Source organism: Zonotrichia leucophrys, chromosome 21 (genome assembly GCF_028769735.1).
Source record: "Zonotrichia leucophrys gambelii isolate GWCS_2022_RI chromosome 21, RI_Zleu_2.0, whole genome shotgun sequence".
Taxonomy (NCBI): Eukaryota; Metazoa; Chordata; class Aves; order Passeriformes; family Passerellidae; genus Zonotrichia; species Zonotrichia leucophrys.
The window spans coordinates 682,988-707,788 of NC_088190.1; the positions used below are offsets into that span (position 1 = coordinate 682,988).

The window sequence follows — 24,801 nt, forward strand, 5'->3', positions numbered from 1 at the left end:
CACACCAGGAAAGGTCTGAACGGCAGGATGGGAGGGCAGGTCTGCAGCTCTGCTGTGTTTGGAGGAATGCAGAAATAAATGAGTGTAATTGCAGCAATGAGCTGCTCTCAGCTCCCACAGAGCCTGCAGCAGCTGCCTCTGCTCTGGCACTGCTCCCTCACTCACTCACCCTTGCCTCTGCTGCTTCCTGCTCCTCCTCTGCCTCCACCTGCCCCTGCTGCGCCAGGGTCTTCTACATTTCAGCTGTTAATCCTCACTGTGAACAATGGGTGTTTTCCACTGCTGTCCCAGTGCTCCTTCCCTGCGTCCCCTTCCCAGCAGGGCCACCTGAGCTCACCTGAGCTCACCCAAACCACCAGAGCTCACCTGAGCTGCTCCAGGACCTATTCCCAAACCAGCAGAGCCACCAGAGCTCACCTGAGCTGCTCCAGGACCCATTCCCAAACCAGCAGAGCCACCAGAGATGCTCCAGGATGCTTCCCAAAACATTTCCAAACCAGCAGAGCTCACCCACACCAGCACAGAGCTCACCTGAGCTGCTCCAGGACCATCCCCAAACCATTTCTAAACTAGCACAGAGCTTACCTGAGCTCCAGAACCATTCCCAAACCAGCAGAGCCACCAGAGCTCACCTGAGCTGCTCCAGGATAATTTCCAAACCATTCCCAAACCAGCAGAGTTCACCTGAGCTGCTCTAGGATAATTTCCAAACCATTCCCAAACCAGCACAGAGCTCACCTGAGCTGCTCTGGGACCATTCCCAAACCAGCAGAGCCATCAGAGCTCACCTGAGCTGCTCCAGGTCCTTCCCAAAATAGCAGAGCCACCTGAGCTCACCCAAAGCAGCACAAAGCTCACCTGAGCTCCAGAACCATTCCCAAACCAGCAGAGCTCACCTGAGCTGCTCTAGGATAATTTCCAAACCATTCCCAAACCAGCAGAGCCATCAGAGCTCACCTGAGCTCACCCAAACCAGCACAGAGCTCACCTGAGCTGCTCCAGGACCATTCCCAAACCAGCACAGAGCTCACCTGAGCTGCTCCAGGACCATTCCCAAAGCAGCAGAGCCTCCCTGGCCCAGCTCAGCTCCCAGGCAATCCCACCTTGTGCTCCTGCCCCTCTCCCAAACACCAGAATTCAGTGAACTTCTCCCACTCTGGTCTCTGCAGCAGATAAAGCCCTTTTTTTTTTTCCCACAGACATGGCTCTGCACTACTTTTGATATTTAAATTGAGCCTTAATCAAAGCTGGATCCGCATGGGTTTACAGGCACTACATAATTAATATATTCATATCTGAAATGTAATTACTGCTGTTGCATCATATATTTAAAGCCAACAGCTGGCTATTCAGGTGAGGAAGACACTTTGATTGGGATAAAACAATGCTGTAACCAACACTGCAGGGTTTTATTGCTCACAGCCACTCTGAGGCAGCTTCACAGGGACAGGAGAGCTGGGGACACTTGCCCAAAGCTTTGCTGAGATCCTGACGGATTCACAGGGATATTCCTGCTGGATTCCCCATCACAGCACGCTCCCTTAATCAGGTTTAATTTCTATATCTGGGTGTGGGGTTATAAAATGTCCCTTAACCCACTGGGTGCACACAGGAACTGAATTTCTGCACATTTATTGGATTTTCTCACACAAGTCACTCAGCTGAGTTTTAATTGTGTGTTTTCATCAGCCAGAAGTAATCACAATCAACATTTTAATTAAGATAAAGAGAATGGACAGAATTTTAGGACTTGCTAACCACAAACAAAGAGATAAAAGGAAATTTCACTGTTTATAATTCTTTGTATTACAATCACTGTAAACTACAAAAGAAACACATTAAATACTACTATTTGATTAAAAAACCCTTTAGCTCTGAAGCCATACCCTCAGCCTGAGGAAAACACAAATCTGTTTTTTCAAATGGCCTGATCTGAAAGGAAATTCAGTGAGAATTTCCAGTTTCAAAACACAGCACTGTTCAATTGAAAGAGAATTTTTGACAGGAGGACTTGTTTGCTGCTGGGGTGGAAGGAAGCAGCAGCAGGAGCAGGGTGGGAATGGCACACAGGGCTGGCTGAGCAGACCCTTGGCCATTTCCCTGGAAATTCCAGGTGCCACTCTTGTGCCAGCCCTGCTCTGCTGCCTGGGCTCTGAGCAGGCATTTGTGGCCCCACAGAGCATTTAAGGAACACTTTGTCAAGCCTGTGGGTTTTTAGCGTGTTTGACTCGTGCCAAGTGAGAATGAAGGAAAGCATGCTTCCCTAAGCTGCTGATGAATAGGAAATGGGCATTTCTGACAGCAGCAGGCTGCTGTGGGAACAACTGCACTGCTCAAAATGCACTGGTGCTGCTGCAGAGTGAAGGGAAACGAGCAGATTGACATCCAGGAGACAACTCCTGATGTAAACAACCTGAACGTTTTCCACAGGAAAAAATAATCACAGAAACTTATGTTTTTTTAATGCAGCAGAGCATTTACTGTTCCATTTTATTGATTTGCCTGTGTAATTTAAAGCCCAAGCTGTAAGATTGTTCTGGAACAAAAACACCCAGAGCAAGCAAAGCCTGAATCCCAAGTTAAGGATCCCACTCTCACCATCCTCAAAACAACATTTTCCTCCTTAAAGCTGCTCAGCAGGCAATGCCAGGAAAGGATTAAAGCCACATTTCTGTGCCCCTTCACAGGCTTTCTCCACCTTCCCAATTGCATTTTGCTGTTTCCCTTTTTTAAAAACAACATTTTTAAAGTAACTGGCATTGTAAGCTGGATAGGACAGGCTTAAACTGGGGAAGAAGTGCTCCCCAAGGGAAAAACAAGGCAGGAAAGTTGCTTTAAAGCCAATCTTGACCTTGCATAATCCAGATTTCCAGGGGACCACTTGAGCCCAAGCACTGGCTCAGCTGCCCCGAGAGGAGGGAGAGCAAATATTGAACATCAGCAATGAAGGGGAGCTGATAACCAATAAAAACATGTAAGGCAATAGACCAAACTCAGATTGAATCCTGCCTCACCACAGCTTGCTCCTAATCAAAGTCCTCAAGAGTAATCTGGTCTTGAATCCTGAAAGAGGATAGCATTAATCCAAAGAAAATGAACTACCACCAAAAAGAGATTATTAAATGTTCTGGGACACAGCACAGAATAACCCAATCAGCAGAGAAAAAAAATCATCTACTGTCTTTTTTTAAAAAATCCAGACAACTATCACACATACTATTCTGAGAGACAACAGCAATTTCACTCTTAAAATGTTTTAAGCTCAATAATTCACACTGGTGAAGTGAAGCCAACAAAGAAAAGCATTTATGGATATGACACCTCCTCACCTGCCCTGCCACCCCATCCTTCTGTGAGGACAGGAAAAGGAAACTGCACTGGTACCAGCCAACACTCACACATTTCAGTGCTGGAGGGCAAAAATAAACCAGAGGATTCCCAGAGAGCTGTTCAAAGTTCTGCAAAATTCCAAACAAAACCCAAAGCACCACAGTGATCCTGGTCCAGCAAGGACATCCTGATTTTCACCGGGTCATCTGTAACTCCCTCTGATTTTATTAAATATAACTTTATGTTCCTGTTTTATCAGTAAAACACCCCCATAATTCCTGTCCCCAGACTGCACCTAGAACCAGGGGAAGCATAAGGTAAGGCTCACACACTCAGCCAGAAACTTTTATTTTGTGACAACCAACACATAATGTATTTAATTAGTGGGCGACATTTCAAAGCTGTTGACTTTAACTTTCCTGCTTCACTTGACATATTTAGCTGAAGGCAAAACAAGGCTGTTTTCCTGTTGGTATCTCACACCAGAAGAGAAATCAAGTGTCCTTTCCACTGCTCATCCTCCCTCTCACCAACAGGAAAATCAGCAGCCACACACACACTGGGGATTTCGTTTTGCTGGTATAATCAGCATCAAGAGGGTTTTGGTTTTGTCATTTATACAAGTTCCTTTTATGCCTTATGTCAGTGAGAAAAATTAAATTAACAGAGAAATTCGAGAACTGCGAGCAGGCAAAAGTAAACATAGAACAGAGACACTGTTTCCATGTCAAAAATTATGCACAATTGCCAGCAGCCCTGGTGCCAAGTCCTTTGTGTGCTGAAAACACGAGTGAAGAGAAACCACTTCCAAACCATCCAAAGGTACTAAAGCTGCAGCTCCCTGAGCTGAAATGAGTGGCCCAGCCCCAGAGGCTGCAGCTTTTGTCACCTCCTGAGCAATTCCTGCAGCTCAGCAGCACCCACAGCACTGGAACCAGGCAGACCCAAAGGGCCCAGGGCTCTGCAAACCCAGGGGCTCCCCAAAAACAGGGGGAGCAAAGAGGGGACAAACCCACAGGTGCCACAGCAGCACTGAGGAACATCTCAAATTCTCACAGAATAACTGGAAAAGCTCGGGAGGAAGGAAGGCAGGTTTATTCTGATAGCAGCAGCCTGGGAGATCTATGGCTGTGGACAATACATTGATAAGGAGAGTTTATTATCTGCTCAGGACTCAATACAGCAATGAGGAGCAGCAGAACCAAACTCCCAGAGGTGCCCAAATGTGCTGCCCACAGAACTGTGCCAGGTGCCAAGGCTGTGCCCTGGCTGTGAGCAGGAGATCTGGGCACCTCTGGGAGGGTGCCAGGGGGGTCAGGCTGAACCTCCAGGGCTGCAGTCACACAGAAAGGGGCCAATCCTGCTCTGATTTGTTCCTGCTCAGCTCCCTGACTCTCACTGCCAGGGAATGAAGTGCTCACAGTCCTTCCATGTTATTTTCTGTTCCTCCCCACTGACCTGGCCACCCTGTTGGGGTGCCCCCAGCCCACGGCCAGCTGAGATGCACAGGCTGCCAGGGCTGTGCTGGACAAGGCACAGCCCAACTGCCCTTCCTGAGCCCCAGTTTGCCCACAACACAACTCAAAGCTCAGGTCTGTGTTCAGCTGAACACACCAGGGATCTCAGCCTGAGCCCAAAGACTGAGCTGGGGTTTAACCAAAACCAGCTCAGGGTTCAGAGGGTAAAGCCTCACTCAGAGCTGCAGGAAGGGATCCAAGCTAAGGAATATTCCCCCTGGAGCCTGGGGCAGGGGAAAGGAGGAGAGGTGAAAATGTTCCTTACCAGTTTGAAGTCTTGAATGCTGCAGATGAAATAGGGCGTGTTCGGCCGGCGGCTTTCGATATAAACGCAATCTTTGAAAACACAAGATTTTACAATAATGGGCATTAACTTCTGTGCCTCCAAGAAACAGCATAACAACAGGATAAATTCAAACACAGCTTAAACTCTGAAAGAACCACCATTGCATTTGCATATTGTGTAATTTATTCTGAGTGTGATCTAAAAATAGGAACTATTTATGATGATAAATAACGGAATTAACTGCATAAAAATTGACTTTGATTTGAATAGACACTTTGCTAGGAAAACAAAAAGAAAGGAATTTAAAGACCACTCTGGATTGAGTTAATAACAATGACCAGGTCACAGCCTGTGAACCAGACCAAGACAAGAGAGGAAAGTAATCAGATTTTTCGTGGTCAGCTCGCCATTAAAAACCGAGCACCAACATATTTTCTCTTCTAATTGTGAAGAAAACCAAGGCAACCAATCACAGATGAAACACAGCAAACCTAAATTAGATTTACCTCAGGGAAGGCCTGCGCTTTCTCGAATTGCATTTGACAAGACAGAAACACAGTAATTATTTCTGTTTGCTTTTGACAACCGCGCTCTCCAAGGCTGCTGTAACATAAGGTCTGTTGTGTTCAAAACAGTCTTGGCAATAACTACAACAAAAGCAGTGCCCTCGGAATGAAAACACAGCACGGATGGGAGAGAAGTGCCTGATTAATGATCCTGACCTTGGAGCTCAGCAAGCTCGCACACAGCTTGCTAAACAGAGAGATGCCAACCCCAAAGGCAGGCAAACATTGAAGGGAACGTCCTGGCGACCCCTGTGACACACAGATAAGGAGCTGCTGCTCCAAACACAGCAGGGACAACAAACACCTCTGTCCTGGGAGGGATTTTCCATGGGCTTTTCTGGATTTCCACAGAAAACCTACAAAATCTCTGAGTTTTATAAGGCACATTTCAAATCCAGCTCATTTGGGAGCTCCGGCAATTCCGGCACATCCCAGCAGTCCTGCAGCGCGGGTTATTCCAGATTTCCTGGTTATCAGGGATTAATCCAGCAATTCCAGCACATCCCAGCATCCCCACAGCCCTGGTTATCCCACATTTCCTGGTTATCAGGAATTGCTGCACAAATTCAGCACATCCCAGCACTCCTGCAGCCCTGGTTATCCCAAATTTCCTGGTTATCAGGAATTAATCCAGCAATTCCTCCATATCCCAGCATTCACACAGCACTGGTTATCAGGAATTGCTGCACAATTCCAGCACATCCAGCATCCACAGCTGGTTATCCACATTTCCTGTATAGAATTGCTGCACAATTCCAGCACATCCCAGCACTCCTGCAGCCCTGGTTATCCCACATTTCCTGGTTATCAGGAATTGCTGCACAAATTCAGCACATCCCAGCACTCCTGCAGCCCTGGTTATCCCACATTTCCTGTTATCAGGATATCCAGCAATTCTCATATCCCAGCATTCCACAGCACTGGTTATCAGAATTGCTGCACATTCCAGCAATCCCAGCATTCACCAGCCCGGTATCCACATTCCGGTTATCAGGAATTGCTGCACAATTCCAGCCATCCAGTATCCCCACAGCCTGGTTATCCACATTTCCTGGTTATCAGGAATTGCTGCACAAATTCAGCACATCTCAGCACTCCTGCAGCCTGTTATCCACATTTCCTGGTACAGAATTACAGCGATTCCTCATATCCCCATTCAACAGCACTGTTATCAGGAATTGCTGCACAATTCCAGCACATCCCAGCATCCCCACAGCCCTGGTTATCCCAGCTTTATCCCACATTTCCTGGCATTCCCAGTGCACTTGGCCACGGCTGCAGTCCCTGCTCAGGACCAGCTGGGCCATCCACGCACATCCTGCTCCTCCAGCAGTGAGTGAGGTTCCACACACACAGCACCACAAGATCTTTATTTTATTTTTGCTATTGGGCTGTGCAAGGCTCATTTCCCAGGGTTTGCAGAGCCAGCAGCCTGGGAAATGGCTGGCACACAGCGAGGGGCTGTGGCATCTCCTGTGGATAAAATCTCACTCTGGGCTGCACCGAGGGAGGCTCTGCGGGCTGCCTGCCAAGCCAAAACAATGATGACATCCAGTTACAGGGCTCCAAAGCACCAGGGGCCAGGCAGATAACAAAAACAAGTTTATCCAGGTGCACAGCAACGCTGGGGATGGCAGGAACTCAGAAAAGGAGAATATTTACAGAGGCACTCACATCAGCTACCCAAAACTCAGACAAGTTCAACATCTGATGTGTTCAGTCACTGGGTTTAGCAACGCAAAGCAACAAATGCTCTGAAAGGAAATTAACAAAAATAAAAATAAAAATAAAAGGGTTTTCCATGAGCTTTGCAGAACAGAGTGAGGCAATGCTGAGTGCCCTGCAGAGCCCCTGCAGTCCCTGCCAGCCTGAGCCAGCAGTGCATTGCTCACTGCCCTATCTCGTGTCAAACGTCCCACTGGAGCTGCAGCATCTCCCTGACACATGGCACAGAGTCATTCTGCCTTTGGGCTTGTGATCCTCACCAGATGTGCCCTACTTCTGAAGGGTTACATTCATATTCCCACACTAAAAGCTGCTTTTAAATTAGAGCTTCAATGCACGGATGTAAAAATTCTCTTGGAAATCGCCCCAACCAGCCCCATTTTCTGAACCTTTAGCAGCTTAAACGCTGCAGGTTTTGTAGTAACCATCCTCACAATTAAATCCTTTCATGTTTCACCTAATGAGTCAACACTTCCATCATCCAAGGAACAAAGCCACGGGCTCTGTGCACAGCACACACTTCCACAGGGAGGATATTCCTGGAAAGCCTTTGTCAAGGAATTATCCACAATCCCTCCCCATCAGCCTCACCAGCCACAGCTCACTCTGCATGTGTGTACAGACATGTACAAACCCTGAACTCAAGCTGTGGAAGCAGCAGTTGAAGGATGTTTACTGAATTAAGGAATATTTACATTCCTCATCCTGGTAGCTGAAATGAAAAGGCTCAGTGGTCCCAGAGCCCTGTGCCAGTCCCTGACCTGGCCCCTTCTGCAGAAACTGCTCTGAAACAGAGCCAGTGGGAGGCCAGGACCCTCCCAGGTGCTTCAGGTTAAATGTCAGCACCCCTGAGCACCCCCAGAACAGTTAAATATGAATAGGGCTAATGCCAGACCCCCTGAGCACCCCAGAACAGTTAAATGTGATCAGGAGCAGGGTGCCAGTAGCCACAGATCATTAATGAGCAAGAGGTACCTCCCAAAGGATCAGAACCAACATTTACAGCCCTCAGTGAGTTTAAAGGCTGAAATGTGAACTTGCCTGCACCCCAGGCTCTGGAGAAGTGCCAAACCCTTGCACAGTAAGGTCTGCACTGGATGGAGACAAACCTGCAGCAGCACAGCAATGCATTTGGAAAGGGGCTCAGTGACAAACCCACAAGGCAGCCAGGGGGTGGGCAATGCCAAACCTGTGCTGGCAATGCCTACCTGTGCTACCACTCACAGGCAGGAGCTGTTTATCCTGTTTATCCCACTCACAGGTAGGAGCTGGGCACTCACAGGTAGGGATCTGTTCATCCCCACTCACAGGCAGGAGATATTTATCCCCACTCACAGGCAGGAGTATTTATCCCCACTCACAGGCAGGGGCTGTGCATCCCCACTCACAGGTAGGAGATATTTATCCCCACTCACAGGTAGGAGATATTTATCCCCACTCACAGGTAGGGGCTGTGCATCCCCACTCACAGGCAGGAGATATTTATCCCCACTCACTGACAGGAGATATTTATCCCCACTCACAGGCAGGATCTGTGCATCCCCACTCACAGGCAGGAGATATTTATCCCCACTCACAGGTAGGAGATATTTATCCCCACTCACAGGTAGGAGATATTTATCCCCACTCACAGGCAGGAGCTGTGCATCCCCACTCACAGGTAGGAGATATTTATCCCCACTCACAGGTAGGAGCTGTGCATCCCCACTCACAGGCAGGAGATATTTATCCCCACTCACAGGTAGGGATCTGTTCATCCCCACTCACAGGTAGGGGCTGTGCATCCCCACTCACTGACAGGAGATATTTATCCCCACTCACAGGTAGGGGCTGTGCATCCCCACTCACAGGCAGGAGATATTTATCCCCACTCACAGGTAGGGGCTGTGCATCCCCACTCACAGGTAGGAGATATTTATCCCCACTCACAGGTAGGAGATATTTATCCCCACTCACAGGTAGGGATCTGTTTATCCCCACTCACAGGCAGGAGATATTTATCCCCACTCACAGGTAGGAGATATTTATCCCCACTCACAGGTAGGAGATATTTATCCCCACTCACAGGCAGGAGCTGTGCAAGCCTCTCCTCCCCACGAGGCTCACAACACACCATTTGCCAGGCTGATCCTTCAGTGGCTCTCCCTGCTGAGCAGATTTCAGGCAGCGCTGCTGGCTCCTTGTCAGGGAACAGGAGCTGGAGCCCTCTCTGCAATAAATGGCTCAACCAATTTACTGTGTTCATTTGAAGCTCACAGGAGTATTCCCAGTGCCTGGACTATAGTTCTTATTTGGCAAATGATTTTATTATAAACCGGTATCATAGTGAATCCATTTTCTTTAAGGGGTTTTGCTGCTGTTTAATGGACTGTCAGTATAATTTAGATTTCATCTATTTAAACTCATTCAAGCCTGGCTCCTGATTGTACAATAAATGGAACATATTTCTATTCAACAAAATTAATGACAGCTAATTGTACTCTGCAGTTCCCAATTTCATAAAAGCAACTGTTCTGCAGCTCAGGCCCCCAGCTACATCATTTCCCACAGCAATTATTTTCCTGCACTTTTCAAGCATGTCCACAACACTGCACAGCTCTCCTTGCAAGGTGCACCCACACACGCTTCATTAACAGATCTGTACAAATAAACACCTTTTCACACCAAGCTGTGCCCCAGAAATGCCCCACTGCCAGCAAAGACCCTGTGGCTGCTCAGCCCTCACCTCCTACCAGGGCTCCTCATGCCTTGGAGTTGTTTTTTCAATTAAACACATGAAAAGGGAGGAGGGGTGGGAACAAGAATCCAGGCTGATAAAAGAAATTCATTAAATAACCAGTTAGTCTGAAACTCCTCCTCCAGCACAGATAAGCTTTGCTGCACGTGTGCCACCCCTAACAGGCTTTTCCTGCCCTTTTAGGGCCACAGAAAAACTCTGTGGAGGAGCCAGACTTGCCCTCAGTGATGTCTCACAAATCCCACCTGTCCCAAAGCTCTTCATGGCCCGTGTGGGGGACACAGGGACAAACAGCACCAAAACTGCACCACAGGACTGCAGGACATCACTGATTTACTCTGAACAGCCTCAAGCACACCAGGAGAGCTCAGAGAGAAAACTCTGTGGCTCCCAAGGCCACCACAAACACCAAAGTGGCTCCTTAGCTCCCCTGAAGTGTGACACACCGCATCAACGTGGGGATGAGCTTTATTTGTGTATCCTCAAACAGAAAAAAATGTCAGCATTTCCCATTTCCCTGCTAGTGACCCCTCCCTTCCCCTTGCTGGTCAGACACAGAGCACAGCCCTGGGCACAGACATGTCCAGAGGAGGAAAATCAGATTTTTGTGACACTGATGAGCAGCTGCCCTCCCCTGCCTGGCTCCTGCAGGCATTCCAGCATTTCCCCTGCCTCAGCTCCTGCTGAAGGGCTGTTTGTGCAGCCACTGATGTCACTGCAGGAACAGAGCCCCACAAATCCCTTTAATTCCTGCAGATCCCTTTAAATGGCTCTAGGCAGGCAGAGCCAGCAATGCTGTCCCCAGTGCAGGTGACAGTCACCTGCTCTGCCAGGCTCCCAACCAGATTTACCCCAGCACTCCAGGTGCCACCACAGCACCACAGCATCCTCAGCACTGATCCTGTGGCTTCAATTCAATCCCAGCCCTTCCTGAGGTGGATTTTGGCAGAAGCCAGGGACATAGAAGGGATCATCCTGCATGGGAAATGGAAGGAAAATCAGCATTAAATGATCTCACTGAAATCCAAGAGGAGGAAAAAAACCCTCTCAGTTTTAACACAACTCTCTTTCACTGCCATCTCCCTGGGCTAAGGGAGCCTAAAGCAAATCTGAATACACACTGTGCAACAGAAATTAATGCTGCTCCAACAGGCAGTGTGACAACAGCAAGGTGAGAACTGCAAGGGAAAGAAGAAGGAAAACCCCAGAGAGCAGATTTGGAAGGAAATGGGAGGGAGGGTGTGGAGACTGAGAGGACAGATGGGGAACTGGGCCAACGAGCTTTTAGGCTAGGCCTGTGTGATTTCCAGCAAAGTAGAGAAGATTAATTGCACAGTGTTGTCTAAGCCCTACTCAATTCTTTTTAATACATTATTTAAAGCTGTGCAGCATTCATTATATCTATGCAAATTAATAAGAGCAGTATTTACATGGTAACAATACAGTGAAACCTTTCCCTCGGAAAAAACTCAATGATCTTGATTATCTGTTTATTTACAGTTTATTTGCTATTACTCCAATACAGCTGCTGAGCTCAGCACAGGAAAAAAAGCAGAATTAAGTGCTGGATTAAGAACTCTACAGCAATGGGGTAAACACAGAATGAGATTTTAACCAAGAAATGCAGACCTTGAACTTTCATCCACGTCAGATGAGAGCACTTAAGAGTCAAATGATTGGAAAGGATTTCCCCTCCTTAAAGGCCAGAAGATGTAAGCTGAAGATGGCTATCCCCTTCTGCACACACCTTTAATTTTCATCTCTGTAATCCTTGCTGTGTCTCATTAATTTAAACTCTCTAATCTCTCTTAAAATTTCTGTAATTTTCACCCTTAACCACAACTACATCTCCCTGTATGTAAGGAGCTGGAAGAGCTCCTTCTGCAATGGATGCTCACATTGGTTTAGAAAACCTCCAGCACAGGGATGTGGAGTCAAGATCTCACTCCTGACAAGAAATTCCCTTTAAAATCAAATTTTAAAGTGGGTATATTCAGTTCAGGTCCCAGCCATGCTCAGGTCCCTCCAGGGCTGAGCTCATGTTTGTTCTCTTCACTCTCAGCTGTTTCCAAGACAAGTTTTCCAACAGCACAAAGAGCCAACACAACAGAAAAGTTTCAATGCCAGGGTCTTTCAATGCCAGAGTCCAACATCTCTTATGCTGACTACTAATAACAAAATGTAAAATTTCATATGCAGGGGTTGAAGTTACAGAACAGCTATAAAATATCCCCATTATCACCAACAGAATGGTTCTCCTTGCTCTTTCCTTGGACAACCTCCTCCAGATCAGCCACAGCCGCTGCTCCATCCTCCTACAGAATAAGACTGACACCACAAACTGATTTCCCATCTTCATTTTAAGCAAACCCTTTTTGCAATAAAGCCAGTGTATCACATTGTACTCCTGGGCCCACACAACAGCTGTTCTCAACAGATTCTGAATTATTTTTCATCCTCTGACACTGAAAATAAGATTGCCACCAAAGCTGACGCTTCCGCAGGCTCCCAGCTGCCCCTGCTGGAAAACAAATATTCCTGACACCAAGGAAAAAGCAGCTCCTTTGCAGTGATGGATGAAATGAGCTGAACTGAAGCTGAGGCTGTTCTGACTCACACTGGTCCAGCTAAGAGCAAACCAGAGCGCTCAGGGCTCCTGTGGGAGGAGGAGGATGGAGCTCAGCACGTGCTGACACAGCCAGGAGCTTTCCTTGCACACCCACACGTGTCTGCAAGGGCAAGGCTGCAGCCTCCCCAGGATGGGGCAATTCCAGTCCCCAGGAACACATTGAGCCCCAGGATGGGGTAATTCCAGCTCCCAGGAGCACATTGGGCCCCCAGGATGGGATAATTCCAGCTCCCAGGAGCACACTGAGCCCCAGGATGGGGTAATTCCAGTCCCCAGGAGCACACTGAGCCCCAGGATGGGGTAATTCCAGCTCCCAGGAGCACACTGAGCCCCAGGATGGGGTAATTCCAGTTCCCAGGAGCACATTGGGCCCCAGGATGGGGTAATTCCAGCTCCCAGGAGCACACTGAGCCCCAGGATGGGGTAATTCCAGTTCCCAGGAGCACACTGAGCCCCAGGATGGGGTAATTCCAGCTCCCAGGAGCACATTGAGCCCCCAGGATGGGGTAATTCCAGTTCCCAGGAGCACACTGAGCCCCAGGATGGGGCAATTCCAGCTCCCAGGAGCACACTGAGCCCCAGGATGGGGTAATTCCAGCTCCCAGGAGCACACTGAGCCCCAGGATGGGGTAATTCCAGTTCCCAGGAGCACACTGAGCCCCAGGATGGGGTAATTCCAGTTCCCAGGAGCACACTGAGCCCCAGGATGGGGTAAGGGTAATTCCAGTCCCCAGCACAGGGGTAACTCCAGCCTCCAGGAGCACACTGAGCACCCCTGGGCCACCAGAGCCAGCACCAAATGAGACTGATGTAACTTTAGGATGATGCAATTTTAGGATGACGTAATTTTACAATGATATAACTTTAGGATGATGCAATTTTAGGACGATATAACTTTAGGATGATGCAATTTTAGGACGATATAACTTTAGGATAATGCAATTTTAGGATGATGCAACCTAACAATGATATAACTTTAGGCTGCCCCTTACCTCCGGGCCTGTAGACCACGTCATCCTCGGTGATGAAGGACGTGATCTCGCCGTTGTCGGTTCTCTCGTAGCGCGACTTCTTCTTGGGGGGTTTCTTCTTGCTCTTCTTGGCCGACTCCTCGGTGGTGGCACTGTTGTTGTCGTTGTCCTCGTCCTCGCTGTGCTCGCTCTCGGCGTAGTTCTTGGCGCCGCCCTCGAGGGTGCAGCTGCGCCGGGGCCGCGAGCTCTCGCTCTCGCGCGCCTTGTCCCGCTTGTCGCGCTCCTTGTCCCGCTCCCGGTCCCTGTCCCTGTCCTTCTCCTTCTCTTTGTCCTTCTCCTTGTCCGCCGTCATGATTCGCCACGTGCCTTCTTCTGTCCTCTCACGGCTGGGCCTCCGTGAAAGGTAGACAGTGAGCCTGGGCTTCAGTCTTCTGAATTTCTCACGCAAAGCCAGGAAAAATTCAACCACTCCAGCAACCCCGGCGTTTCAAAAAGGAGCTTCAGGAGGCAAAGAGGGGAGACAAAGAGGGAAAAAGCCCATGTTAGTATTCCAAATTCCTTCAATTCCTTAAGATAAAAATTAAAACCAAACAAAACCCCACATCCTAAAGCAATTCAGAATGGAAAGCACAAGCAGTCCAATACAAAGCGGCCTTTTGAAGACTTCCAGACACTGAAGTTACCATTTCTGTGAAATGTTTGAAGCTACCTCCATCCTCAAAAAAGACCCCTCCAAAAAGATCCCTCAATTCCTTAAAAACATTCTTCAGCTCGCTGCAAACACACAATAACTTCTGGGATGGGCAGTGCCCACTGAGAACAGGCACCACTTTACAGCTGGAGCTAACAGGGAGCGTGCCAGTGCCAAAAACAAACCCCATAAAACATTTAAGAGAGGACAAGTGCAAAGAGGAAGAGTCCCCAGCTCTCCTCTGGAAGCAAATGAGGGAGTTCAGCAAATGGCAGTGCTGTTTCACATCTCAGCACCACTCACAAGCCATGCCCTACAAAGCTGGTACAGGGTAAGGGATGCCATCTGCCACTTCCAGGGCAATCTGTTAGCAAGTCCTGCCCCTACCCTGCTCTGCCAAAAATAGAGCTAACCTGTAATCCACAGATTACGGGAATTAATTAATTGAAACCAAACCAAACCACAGTAGTTACAACAGCACTAACGAAATCTGCTTTTCCATATATAAAAACAGGACCTGTCATGAAAGGAGGATATTTCAAAAAGGAGGCATTCAACTCACAAAGGTAAATTATCTTTTTTTTTCCTCTAATTCACCAATAATGCTGAATCTGCCCACATCCAGTTCCTCAATTTCCAGGAAGCTACTACGTGGTGCAACTCAGAATTAGCCCAGGGTGTAGGATGTCTGAAAGGCAGGGACCTGAGAACATTGATTGCTCATGCATTAGGCTTTTGAAACCACATCAGAGAGGGAAAAAGGCTGGTTTGATTTTTGAGAAGTCAGCTGAGGAGTCCCTGATCCCGTGCACTGGAAATTCCTTCAGTCCTACACAGATCTCAGTGCTCCTGTCCCTGCTGCTCCTGGAGCAGAGGGGACAAACAGGAGAGACAAACAGAAGAGACAGACAAACAGAAAGGACAAATTGCTGCTGCTGTGAGGCTGTGCCTGGGCTCAGGAAGGAAATGAAGGCAGGTAGGCAATGATGCTGTTTGCTCTCCCCATCAGTCACCATTTCATTATTGAGGATGTAGTAAATGACAGAAGGAGCAGGTTTGATACCTGGCCAGCTCCAGGGCTTCTCCTGAAGCCTCAGGATGAAGAGCTAAGAAGGTGCCAACCACCCCACACCTCTAAACTTAAAGGCAAAATGACTTTAAAGTTCCTGTCTTAAGGACAAATAGAAAAGTTGATCAGTAACTGACAGATAATGCATCCATGTTTATTTTCCCTGCATCTGAAACACTCTGAGCTCCACCTCGCATTGTGTAAGTCTCAAGGTGCCAGAGCTGTGCAAACAACCCTGAGAAAGCCACAATTCCAGTGCAGGCTGCTCCTTGCCAAACTTTCATTTTTGAGTAAATGTCAAGTGCAGCAGTGGAGCCTGTCCTGAGGCTGGAGCACAGCAAACCCTGTCAGCCTGCTGGTGAAACACTCCACCACACAAATCCTGCAGTGCTTTTATTACAATTACTATGGGGACCTTTTTCCTGGGTTTGTTTTCTTTGCACAACACAGTTCTGCACAGAGGAGTAACGCTGAATACACAAACACCACGTTCAGGTTATTCCATTTACTGGAGGGCTGTGCAAGAGGCATGTGTGCCACACTTTGCTCAGCCTGCTCAGCTGTGAAATTTCCACTCCGATGGCCACTCTCCTCCCAGCTCCCATAAAAAATAATTTTCACAGCCATTGCTTTCCTACATAAATATATCACATTTCCAAGTCGATTTCACTCCAAATACTCAACTTCAAAAGATTTGGCAGGATTAAACTAACATTTTAAACTAACATCACCATGAAGCACTGACTGCTTCTGTCTATGTTAAAATGCTCAGGTTTGCAGTGATGAGGAAGCAAGAATTCCCCACCAGGACTTTGGAGAAATCCAGCAGGCACAACTTAACCTTTAACTTCATCTAATAATCTCAAGTGCACAAGTTCATAATCATTATTTTCAACTGATCATTGCCCCACATTCACCTGGTTCATTTCCCCACACCCACCCCCAGCATTTTAAATCCAGCTCAAATTAAAGTTTCAACCTTTTTTACAGCCACAAAACCCTTCTCACACTCCAGTCCCAGCCTGGAGAGGAGGATTTGGCTGCTCCACAAGTGACCTGCTCACAGTTGTTCTGTCTGGACACCTGGAAAGCCCTGCCAGAGCAAAAGGCACATATAGCACCACTCTGCACATTAAGCACTTAAACCTCTTAGCCAGAATTAAAGAGTCAGGTTTTACAGACAATGTGAAAGCAACTCCACCAGAAATGCTACGAGACTGTAACAACAGGAAGGCATCTAAGAATGCAGGGCAACTAAAAATATGGAGAAGAGCTCCTTTTTCTCATTTAAGCTAGACAGATAAATCTTTTAACAGGATTTGTTTGGTCATGTGTTACCAGTCTTAATAAACACAACAGGACCATTCTTCTGTAAGCCTTTAGTCTCATATTGCCAGATAAAAAGGCACTGTTTTCAGCAAATGCCAGATTAAAGGAACTATGTGCTGCCACTGCTAGAGTTCCTGCCACAGAGCTTTTCTAATTTTGATGTCAAGGGAGAATTTTAACTCAGGTTAAGTGCAAGGGATTAAAATCCAAAAAAAAAAAAAAAGAGAGAGAAAACAGCCCATAAAGGTTTCCCCATATGTTTATAGGGTTTTAAGAAAAGCCCTGAGATCATTGGTGAGAAATGACACAAATTAGAATGGAAGCAGAGCTGAACTGCAGGAATCCACGAGCTCAGACCCTCACAGCCAGCTCAGAGCAGGAGAATTTGGGAATTTGCACCCAGCCCACCCTGCTGAAGCCCATCAGCTGCAGGGCAGGCACACACCTTTAACCTCCAGCTCTCAGGGGAGACTGGAACATCTGTTATCAACTTTCTCCCACATTCCTCCCCTATCTCTGCCTGCCAGGGCAAACAGGAGCTGCAGATATTGAGGGACAAGTGCATGAAGAGCTCATGGGGACATCCCTCAGAGTATTCCCACTCCAGGGTCCATCCATCACCTCCACTGCCAGGAACACACCCAGCAGGGCAAACCCAGATACGGCACAGGAGGGGAGGAAAAAGGGGGGAAGGTAAGAAAAAAGGAAAAGGGAGTACAGCAAGGGCTTTACCCCACTATTCTTGGAGAGTTTTTCACTGTTGAGGTGAGGTGTTACTAAAGACACTCACCCAACTCTGAAAATCCAGATCCTGCTCGGTTTAGCTATAGAATTTTCCAACCAATCACCACACACAGAGCCAAATGCAGATCTCTCCCTGCCAGCAGTACACAGACACACACAAAGCATTTTCCCCATAACATGAATGCTCCAGTCAGTAAAAATGTTCATTTTCCTCTGTGCCAATCCTGCTGGTGCAGGAGGTCCCACTGCCTATACTGGAATGCTCAGGGGACAAGTCTGGGACCTTCCTGGGAAAAAAGATTTGCTTAAAGTCTTAAAAAGCCCTTAGGAGTCTCTCCAGTGATTGATGTGCCCCTTATCAGGTGTCTCCCTTATCTCCTGTTAGGAGTTTATAGCACAAAGGCAGCCCTGGAAGGCTGTGGCCAGCACTGCTCACTGTGGGTTACACTGCACATCCCCAGCCCCTGTGAGCCCTGTCGGAGCATGAATCAAAGGGTGTTTGTTCCCCTGTGCTCTGTGCCCACCATCCCCAGGGCAGGGGCAGCCCCTCAGGTCAGTGCCACTGCAGGACACAGCTCCAGGTGTTTCTCATGGCAGGCTGTGACCTCTGCTGTTTACCCAACCTGACCTGAGCACAGCAAACACGACATCTCACATTTCTGAGCCAGGGCTCAGCTCCCCTGCACATTCCAGGCACGGTGGCATCACCCAGGGCCAGGGGGACACTCCGGGGACACTCCAGACAGGCAGGATGACACCTCAGATAGGATCCTAAGGCCCTCTCTTCAACACCACCCTGATGCTACACAGCTCAAAGAAACAGGGGAAGATGCTACACAGCTCAAAGGAATGGGGGATGATGCTACACAACTCAAAGGAACAGGCAAAGCAAGATTTCCCTCAGCACAAACATCCCTGCACTTAATGGAGACCAGTGCCACGTTATTGCTGTCACTGTGTCTGCAGTCACCCTCTCAAGGAAGAGGAAACTGCCAGGGAAGCCCAGGCAATCCTGAGGATTTTTAAGAAGCCAAGACAGCAAAGCAACGTTTCCCTTTGTGTTATTCTCATGGGCATAGGAGGACAAGCAGAACAAGTTTCTATTTGTGAGAGGTCAGGAATTCAGTGAGGACTGGCAGTGAAATTCTACAGGAGTCAGCTTTGAGCACAGGGCAGACTGAAGGGCTGGGGTGAGGTTTGGAGTGAACAGATCAGCTCCTAGCTGCCCCAGAAATGGATGGGCAATTTCTGCACCACATCCACAACAGTGAAGTGCCACCACCTGCCTTTGGACAGTTTTACACACAGGCTGCCATCAAAGGAATGTCACCCCAAATAAGCCACATTCTCTCTCCACACTGGCTCGAGAACAGCAACACAAAATCAATGCAGCCTTAGAAAGTCTCTGCACTGCCAAAATTAGCAGATAATTAGCCAGGCTTTCTGTGCCATTAGTGCCTGGTGAGGAAGGCAGAATAGCAGGGTTGCCTGCACAATGACTGGGACAGGGACAGGGCTGCTGCTCAGGTGTCACCCGGCTGTGACACACACAGAGCACTGTGGGCAGGGTCCCCAGACCCAGCTGTGACACACACAGCACTGTGGGCAGGGTCCCCAAATCCAGCTGTGACACACACACTGCACTGTGGGCAGGGTCCCAAACGCAGCTGTGACACACTGCACTGTGGGCAGGGTCCCCAGACCCAGCTGTGACACTCACACTGCACTGTGGGCAGGGTCCCCAGACCCAGCTGTGACACACACACAGCACTGTGGGCAGGGTCCCCAAATCCAGCTGTGACACACACACAGCACTGTGGGCAGGGTCCCCAAATCCAGCTGTGACACACACACTGAGCACTGTGGGCAGGGTCCCCAAATCCAGCTGTGGCACACACAGCACTGTGGGCAGGGTCCCCAGACCCAGCTGTGACACACACAGCACTGTGGGCAGTGGGGCAGGGTCCCCAGACCCAGCTGTGACACACACACACTGCACTGTGGGCAGGGTCCCCAAACCCAGCTGTGGCACACACAGCACTGTGGGCAGGGTCCCCAAATCCAGCTGTGACACACACACAGCACTGTGGGCAGGGTCCCCAGACCCAGCTGTGACACACACAGCACTGTGGGCAGGGTCCCCAAATCCAGCTGTGACACACACAGAGCACTGTGGGCAGGGTCCCCAGACCCAGCTGTGACACACACACAGCACTGTGGGCAGGGTCCCCAAATCCAGCTGTGACACACACAGAGCACTGTGGGCAGTGGGGCAGGGTCCCCAAATCCAGCTGTGACACACACACAGCACTGTGGGCAGGGTCCCCAGACCCAGCTGTGACACACACACAGCACTGTGGGCAGGGTCCCCAGACCCTTCCCAAGCGGGTTTGGGGTGACCCAGCTGCAGGGCCAGGAGGGCAGCACAGCCCTCACTCCCTGCCCTGGAGTGGCTGCTCTGAGCCCCTCCTGTCATCTCAGAGCTGCTTTAATGGCCTCGGTACTCACAACAGACAATAAATATGAGCAGGGTATTTACCCTGCTCTGAAGCCATTCAGCCTTAATGGAAGTGATTACCACAACACAGGGCTGAGTAATGTGGAGCAGCCATCCCATCGCACCATTAAAAACCAGAACTTTAAAAAATGACCGTATAATGTGGGATAACTCCCTGCTATACTGCAGGATAACTCCCCTGCTAGGGGAGAACAGGCCCACAGGACCTGCAGAAGCTGCTGTTAAAACAAAAACAATTATCTGGGGAACCTGAAGTCATTTGGAGCCATGAAAACATCTGCATTATGAGGCTGCTTAACAACACTTAAAACAGGGGAAAAAAAAAAAAAGTTGAACAAAACCTTGTTGTTCTACAGCAAATTATTTTGAACAGATAGACAGACTTTGAGAAGCAACAAGGGTAAACCCTGAAAAAGCATGCAGATGGATTTTCTGACAAGCAAGTCTGTGGCAAAAAAAGGGAAGTCTGCAGTATTGTTACTATAATAGGTGAAATAAAAACATTCCAAAGTGCTGTAAATTCAGCTCTGGGAAATACCAACACAGAAATCAAAGCATAAAGAGAAATCCCTGGCACACAGCAACAGCCAAGCCAATGGCAACAGGAAGGAATCCTCCCATGGAACAGAACCACGTGTCCCTCCTAGAACAGCCCTGGTTTTATGGCATGCCTGATTATTGAGGCCACCAGGACATCACCCTTTGCTGCCTGCAGGTCACTTATTTTAAGAGAAAAATGAATTCTGCATGACACTGACCACACTCACTCGTGGGTGTTTATAGAACCAGCCCATTGCTGCTCTGCAAGTGCAACTCATCTCCAACTCCCAACTAATTCCTGTTTCCATTCTAAATTTTATTTTGGTGTCTCCATCTCTGGAACATGTCTACAAATATCTACCAAACTGTCCCTCCCTGCATGTTTTTAGCTGAGCTTTTCTCATTTGGATGTTTCATTTTTAAATGGCTGAACACTCAGCTGTCCCCCTGCAATCCTTTCATCCTCCAGAAAGCTCCAAACCATAGTTATTTAAATCACCCCAAAGAGAACTAGATCAGGTTATTTTTGGAAAACCCCTTGAGCAGGAAAGGCAAAACCTCTGCTCCTCAGCCACATGAGTGTTTTATTTAACTGCAGACACACTTGTGCATCTGAGCTTCTCAAAAGGGAAGAGTAACTGCAGGGTGGGCTCCACCACGAGCTGCCTGGCCAGACACTCCCAGGGAAACGTGCCTATAATTAAAGCAGTTTCTCTCTAAAGAAAGTCTCTAAATCTCAGGATGCTGCTATCTGTAACACTAACTAAAGCTGTGCCCCATAAAACTCCCTAGCAGAGGGAACAAAGCAATCCTGCTCCCAGCCAAAGGGCAGAGGGTGGCACAAGGTTATCAGGATGAGCAGGAGATATTAGGAGGACATTTTTTCTTGCCCACTGTTTTAAACCACTTGATGCATAAGCATGAGGACAGATGATATTTCTGTCTGGAGAAGCTGCCTTTAATTTCAGCATTGGTCTCATTTCTCCGAGGAGCAGCTTATTTTGGTTAATGACAGAGCAGACGTCAGAGCTGCTGCCCAGCCCAGGGCACAGCCTGGCTGCTCTAATCAGGAGATTAAGTGTGCTTATTCATGTGTGAAATGCAGGCCCGAGCCCTGTCTCACATTAGAGCCTGGCTGCAGCCTGTTCCTCATCAGCTCAGAGCCTTAACAACTGAGATGGATTCAATTACACCTGGCTTCCTTTCCTGCACGCACAGAAAGCACAAATATCCAGTATTTAAAGCAGTAAATCCTCACACACAGAAATGCCCAGAATTTAAAGCAGTAAAACCTCAAACACAGAAATATCCAGTATTTAAAGCAGCAAAGCCTGGCTGGGCAAGGCTGACCTCTGATCTGTAATCTCTGCTGCACGAGCAGGTTGTGCCACCAGGCAGCAGGAAAATGATTTGAAAAGCAAACAGACACTGTCCTGGGCAAAAAGAATAAGCACAAACTTGTCAGACAGAGGTGCACTGCTGCAAAAGCAGCTGGTCAGCAGCAGAGAGCTCCTCATCCCCCTGGGCTGCTGCTGCAGGGCTCCAAACACGTGCTAAAAGGTATTTGCAAAGGGGCTCTGTGTTTCCAGGGATCATATGAGCTCCTGCATGACCTTAAGTGAGAGAAACCAAAGCTGTCAATGTCAGCCTTTGACTTCCAACATATTTTCACCCCAGAACTGCATCTCAGAGTCTCTCACACATCCCTCAGCCCGAGGTGAGCTTCTCAAAGGAGCCCCACGCTGCCCAGCCCCACAAAAACCCCAATTTCCAGTGCCCCAAGGCACAAAAACCCCAATTTCCAGTGCCCCAAAGCCTCTCACACATCCCTCAGCCCGAGGTGAGCTTCCCAAAGGAGCCCCACGCTGCCCAACCCCACAAAAACCCCAATTTCCAGTGCCCCAACCCCACAAAAACCCCAATTTCCAGTGCCCAAAGCCTCTCACACATCCCTCAGCCCGAGATGAGCTTCCCAAAGGAGCCCCACGCTGCCCAGACCCACAAAAACCCCAATTTCCAGTGCCCCAAGGCCCCCAGTGGCTGCTCACTGCACTGACTTTCACAGCCTTTTCCCTTCAGTCTGGTTTGCTTTCCTGCAAGTCAGAAAGGTTCCTTCTGAAAAAAGAGAACATGGTTTCAAAGACAACTGAAAATTCACCTTCTCTGCAGCCACATCACTGCTCCTGGGCTACAACCAACCGAGTTCCTGAGCACATTTTAAGCACTGTTTTTAATATTAAGTATTAAGAGTATTTTTTTATAAAAGGACCAGCTGTCAGCTCTCACACATTGGGTGTTTCAGCTCCATAAAATTATTTTCAAACAGCAACACCTCTGCTGTGACCCCATCAGTGCCCAGCTACCCATTGCAAGGGGCTTCACCACTGGCCCCATCTTCCATGAGAAGAGGAAAAAAAAAATATTAAGAAATGCTCCGAGTGATTAATCTGCTTCTAATCTACACCAAGAGGAAATACTTTAACACTGCATGAAATAAGTGCTGGCTGTGGTCACGCTTCAGACATTAATATCATTTCTGCTGGCAGGGCTGTGAACTGCAGGGTGCTCAGGCAGGAGCTGCGGGGCAGCACGAGCTGGATCCTGCATCTGGGGCTCATCTTGTAAGCTGCTGAGAGAACAAGGCTGCAGAGTAAGACCTTAAGCCATTAAGCACAGAATAACCAATGCAAATAACCCCTAAGCTACACATGAAATGGGTGGCCTTGTTCTTGCTGTGGTACCAGCACAACCCATCACTTGCCACCAGCAAAACCGGGATGTGGCACAGCTCCTGTGGCAGCAGTTTGGGTTTGTGTTCTTGCACGCACATAAAATATAAATAAAATTTAAAAAAAAAAGAAAAAAAAAAAAAGAAAACCATCCCAACTGTCATGATGACACACTAATACTCCATGACACGCAAATGAAGATCACACAAGCCATGTCTCATACTGAAAACACCCTCCAAATGGAGGCTATTGTCCTGAAATGAAGCAATATGAAACTTCTGACTCTATTTTGAAGGTGAAGCTTTAAGGTTAGACACCACTAACAGCTCTGAAACCACATTAATTGTTTAATAAAGCAACTTGCAGCCTGTAGTGGAGCAGACACAGACTGAGCAGAGCACCATGAACTCTTCAGAGCAGCGTTTGATCCATCTCTGACCAAGGAAACCCTTTCAAAACCTTCTTCATTCCCACAATAACAAACTGGGGTTACCCTATCTCCTTGTTCTTCCAAATGAAAACCTGTGATCCCTCAGCAGCCAAAGACAGCAAAACAAATCACATGATTTATTAGGGATGTGATGCACTGAAGTGTTTTTCCCCGTAAAAGCTCGGCTTTGAAGGCTCCTGCCTGTTGAAGCTCCCATCCCTGGATGCCCTGGGTGCTGAAACACAAACCCAGCAGGGCTGACTCCAGAGCCCCACAGGGAAATTCACTGGTGCCAGTGTCCCAAGCAAGTGGGAGCTGATGAAGTGCAGGCAGCACTGAGGGATCGGGCAGCCTGCTCCTGCCTCTCCCGAGATAACACACACAGCTCTGCTCGCATTCATCACTGCTGACTGCTCCTCACATGCTGATCTGGCCTTTGAATCAGAATGGACTTGGCTACAAGTGACATTTCAGAGCTGTTCTCAAAGTTATCTGCTGCTTTTTATTCAAAACATGAAGTAAGAAGTAACGTAGAGCATTTTAGTATCTAATGGCATGGATAAGACCAAGAAAAGAGAAACTTTTAGAAGGGTATTTCTCAAGCTCTCAGCCCAACAGCCAAGTGAGAAACTTTTCATTATTTCCCACTAGTGCTGTGTGTATTATTTCTTTGTCCATGCTTCCCAGGGATAACTCCACACTTGCTGCTCAGAGATTAAATAAACCCTCCCATAACAGCCTTTTTGGAGAGGGGACAAAAAAACCCCACCAAACCAAAACCTCCAGAAAACAACACATCAAAGCAAAAACCCCAAACAAAGCAAAAACCACAGCAAGAGTTCAAAGAAAAAATCCCCTACCATAACCACTATCTTCCTCACACATCATGCTTCAAAACAGAAATAAACTGAAATTGTCATGAGCACCGTTTGGGCTGGAAGAGGCAGGGAAATTTCAACCCTCTCCATAGGATAACCACGAGGAAGTTTT

The 24,801-nt window shown here is 48.1% G+C and overlaps 1 protein-coding gene across 1 annotated transcript in view; it reads right to left on the bottom strand.

Annotated features, from left to right (window-relative positions):
• Positions 1–24,801, bottom strand: part of RERE (arginine-glutamic acid dipeptide repeats) — a 166,532-nt gene that overhangs the window by 97,720 nt on the left and 44,011 nt on the right. The window contains 2 exon segments of the mRNA XM_064730880.1: positions 5,113–5,183; positions 13,783–14,259. Coding sequence (XP_064586950.1) covers positions 5,113–5,183; positions 13,783–14,113 — 402 coding nt within the window. The 5' untranslated portion in view covers positions 14,114–14,259.